A 4,269-nucleotide genomic window follows, 5' to 3' on the forward strand; every position below is an offset into this window, starting at 1 on the left:
TTAGAACCCGAAATGGGACCAAACGCGTTTGTCTCTGCGCATTTAGTCCAAGGACATATTGGTACTTAAGCACACAGCACAGACATATTGGAAAGGCAACCAAACCAATACATATTGTCAATTCTGCGGGCAACATAATTCCTGGCACACCACACACAAACAAGATGCATTCCCCACAACAATACGAGCCTGGACATGAACTACAGTATATCAAAAGAAAGCAGCCAACCGATAGATTCTCACACACTTGCATCCGAAATCTCCATAACAATTCAAATACCAACACTTCTGAAGGCATAACAAGTCCTGTCTGCATGCAAACAACACGTAATTCTAATTCTGGCATCGCACACACAAACAAGATACGTTCCCCACTACAGTACGAGCCCGGACTTGAACCGTATTAAAAGGAGGCAGCCAATCCGACGATTCTCATACACTTACATATAAAATCTACATAGCAATTCAATACCAACACTTCTCAAGGCATAACAAATCCTGAAAGTGGCATCGAGTAACAGTGTAGCAGAGACATAATATCCAGAGTTAACAGGCACAATAAAAGTACTACAGAAAAATGAGTCCGCAATTCTTTCAAATTTACATCATAGGGTTCTTTAAACACAGAACGGATACCACAAATACTATGCTCCATAAACGGAAGCAGCAGCACCGAGCCAATAGGAATAGGATTACTACAACAGTTAACCACGGGCCTTGAGCTCGGCAAGGCGCCTAGACAAGTCATCCTCATCGACCTTCTCCGTGCTCTTCACAGCCACAGCGTGAGCTGCAGGCTGCGGCAGCCCCACTGATACCTCCAATCCATAATCATCAGCCACCTGTTGCATCAAGCTGTTGACGTCTCCCTCAGGAGTCGACAGTGACGTGGATCCAGCCATTGAGCTCTCCATGAACTCGGCTTGCACCTCCATATTCACAAACTGGCGCTCAAAAGAGTCCATCGTCTCCGACATCTTCTGCAAATTGCCCGAAGTGAGGGAAGACTCCAGGGATTTCACGATCGAGCCCATGGATTTACTGATGGTGGTCATTTTTGCCTGCGTGCACGAGGGGAGGAGACAGAAAATTTGGTCATTGGGGGCAAAATATTACCATGAATCATACGCAGAGTATGTTCATATCTTCTTCCATATTTTCCTTGTACTTACACAACACAGCGGAGAGAGCATTGAACTCGTGGTTAGTTTGTAGTTATTAAAAACAGATGCGACAAAGTATCAAAATGAAGTTTCTAAAAAACCGGACTTTTTTCGACGATTTCAAGTTTTTGTCTCATAAGTTTAAAGCAAAAGATAAAAATGTGCCAAATGATTTGCCATTAAGCTGTTGTGCCCAAAACCTCAAGACAGAATATACGTGGGTTCCCCAAAATCGGGTACTCCGCAGAGGTAACTAGAAAAGCTTTACAAGGGAGAACCCACGGTTCTATCTCACCACTCTCACTGATACCTCTAGATTGCTCACTACAAAACCTAACTGATCTCTCTTTGATACAACTAAACCCAGACCCAAAGGCTGGTTATATAGGCACTGAGAGTGTTCTAACCCAAGTATTTAATCCCGGTGGCTGAAACAGTAATATAGGCGACGGATTGGATGGTTGTCTCCACCACAAACTGATAAGTTTGGATGCAAGCGGATGGGAGCCACAACGACAATAATCAACATACGCGACAGTAAACACCCCTACAGATAAAGCCACAAAGGAATTTCCTTAATTGTATGCATAGGACCATCTACCGTCCATATTCAACCTTTTGCTCAAATTCTAGTACCAGTGGTTGGGTTTAGGTTTGCGGCCACGGGATATCAATCTGCGGCAATTGGGTTCGAGTTTGCGGCCACTCAGTCAAAGATTGTGGCGTGAGTATTGAGAGCGGGAGCGTTGGCCCATGCGTTTAAAAAAATTGCAAGTGGGGTCCAGACGGGGTTAAATACCTGAGTGTCGAGCCTTGCGACGACGGCGTCGAGGCGGGAGGCGAGGCGGAGGTAGTTCATCTGCTCGCTGCGCTTGCGGATGGCGTTCTCGGCGTAGATACGGGCTCCGTCCATGTTGCCTTTCTCGATCGCCTTCTTGACCTTGAGCTTCTCGGCCTTCTCTTCCTTCTCGCACTTCTTCGACTGCCGCTGCAGGCTCTTCGACGTGAACTTCAGCTCCATGATCTGGTTCATCAACTTCTCCGTGTTCCCCATGTCGGAATTCTACACCGACCGAGAGAGCAAATCGACGATCTCTGCGGGTAGATGTTGGCGATCGACTTGATCTCGACTCTCTCTCTCTCCCTCTCTCTCTGGATTTTTTCAAGTTAGGGTTTCTTTATTGATTTGGATAAAATGGGACGCGTTTGAGTTTGATCATTGACTTGCATTTTTAGTGGGGTCTTAATGAACGGACCAGATTACTAGCGTATTTGGTACCATCTACAAATCTGCAACACTGGATTACAACTCATTTGATACAATTATGTGAAGATCAATACATTTTGAAATTATATCATATGATATCCGATTAATATGATTTTTGATGTGATAAATTATCTCAACGAGCTCTAAAAAGTAAACAATTATAATCATTGTTGTGCGCTCAAGACGAGTCCACAAATGGTCCAAACTGGACCCGACTTGTTGGAAGAAATTGGACCGGATACAACCCCCTTAATTGGTGAGGGTTGCCAAAATCATTTCGAATACAAGTGATTTTCACCTCAATTCACTAAAATTTTCGTAATTTTATTTTTTAGTAGAAAGTTGGAAAGGAGAGACCAAAGTTGCAATCCCCTCAAGGATGATGAGCTCCCAACAGCCATATAGTTTAGCCAGTGAACCAATCACAACCATCAAAGGAACCACTAGGACGTCCTTTCGGAGTAACCTCTACCCAAGGAATGATAGTTCGTTACTACAGCTTCAATAAAGTGCAAGTTAAATAAATGGTGTCCACTTGATGTGTGTCGGTCTCAAATCAATCATCTAGGACCCACATACACCATACTTCCAAACATATATTTATTTGGATATGTGGTATTGCTAAGGTTTAGTTAGTGTCTCGATAATGCTATTCTTACAATATCCTTGTATCAAAATTATTTCCGATAAGTACTCACTCCGTCCAATAAAGGTTGTCCATTTTCATTATTCACATTCTTCAAAAATTGTCTTAAATTGTATCAAATCTAGGTGATATCATCAAACAAGATCCTAATTGTACCTAAAAACGATATAAATTTAACAATACAGTTAATTTTAGAAAAAAGTATGAACAGTGAAAATGCACATTGCACATCCTTTGTGTGACGGAGGGAACGACTAAGAATGCATACAAAGATGCAAATTTGTAGGGATGGCCATCTTGGTTGATCCGTCCGAATCCGATCTGTTATCCGTCCTGAATGGATTGGATTTTCGGAGATTTTTTTGGATATCGAAGAGGATTCGAATTTGTTTTAAAAAAATATTCGGGAATTGGATCGGATTTAGAGATAAATTTGCCTCCGATCAGATCCGCCCCGAATACCCGGACTATAAAATAGTACTACTACTACCGCTTATTTTTAGGGTTCGTCCTCACAAAAAAAACACGCGTTCTCTCTAGATCAGAGTCTCTTCTCTGGACCAGGGTAAAATATCTCTCTCTCGTGTCTCGTCTTTGCTCGGTAGCTTCAGACGAGTTTGTAAAACAGTTTCTGCTGATAAAACTTTTGCCAAAAAAGTAGGACTTTGCTTGGTTACAGTGTCGCTTTCTGGTATTTCGAAGGGAGGACTTGTGAATGGTGTATGTGCAACGCTAGCTCTTGGTTTAAAGGAAGTTTTTGTTGTACGCAGTGTTTCACTAGGATCATTTCTATTTTCATTCTGTAATCTACTAATCTCTCTCTCTATCTGTAAGGGTTTTTTTTTAAATTCGGATATCCAAATTTGCGATTGGATCTCCGTTCGGAGCGGGGATGGAGTACCCAAAATATATTCGATCGGAAATCGAGGCAGATTTGGGGGATGAGCAGAGGGTTCAAATTCGGATATGTCAATATCCACCTCCAATCTACCCCTTGCCATCACTACAAATTTGGAATCTCTATAGCTACAAAACCAACCGTCGAGCCAACAACGATAGTTCCTGCCGTTTAACACAAGTCTTGCCGATAAAAAATTTTCCTCTGACATTTAACTCAATCGAACATCAAAATTAGCGGAAAGTTACCAGATTATATTATGCAAGATAAAAAGGTAACTTAAGTACAAAATAGG

The 4,269-nt window shown here is 42.2% G+C and overlaps 1 protein-coding gene across 1 annotated transcript; it reads right to left on the minus strand.

Moving 5' to 3' along the window:
• Positions 1-403: 403 nt before the first annotated feature.
• LOC131309894 (ESCRT-related protein CHMP1B) lies at positions 404-2,501 on the minus strand. Its single transcript, XM_058336592.1, has 2 exons — positions 1,963-2,501; positions 404-1,061 (listed from the first exon to the last, which is right to left on the minus strand). The coding sequence occupies exons 1-2, from the start codon at positions 2,215-2,217 to the stop codon at positions 705-707; spliced, it is 612 nt and encodes a 203-aa protein (XP_058192575.1). The 5' UTR covers positions 2,218-2,501; the 3' UTR covers positions 404-704.
• Between the last annotated feature and the right edge of the window lie 1,768 nt (positions 2,502-4,269).

The sequence above is a fragment of the Rhododendron vialii genome, chromosome 12a (genome assembly GCF_030253575.1).
Source record: "Rhododendron vialii isolate Sample 1 chromosome 12a, ASM3025357v1".
Lineage (NCBI taxonomy): Eukaryota > Viridiplantae > Streptophyta > Magnoliopsida > Ericales > Ericaceae > Rhododendron > Rhododendron vialii.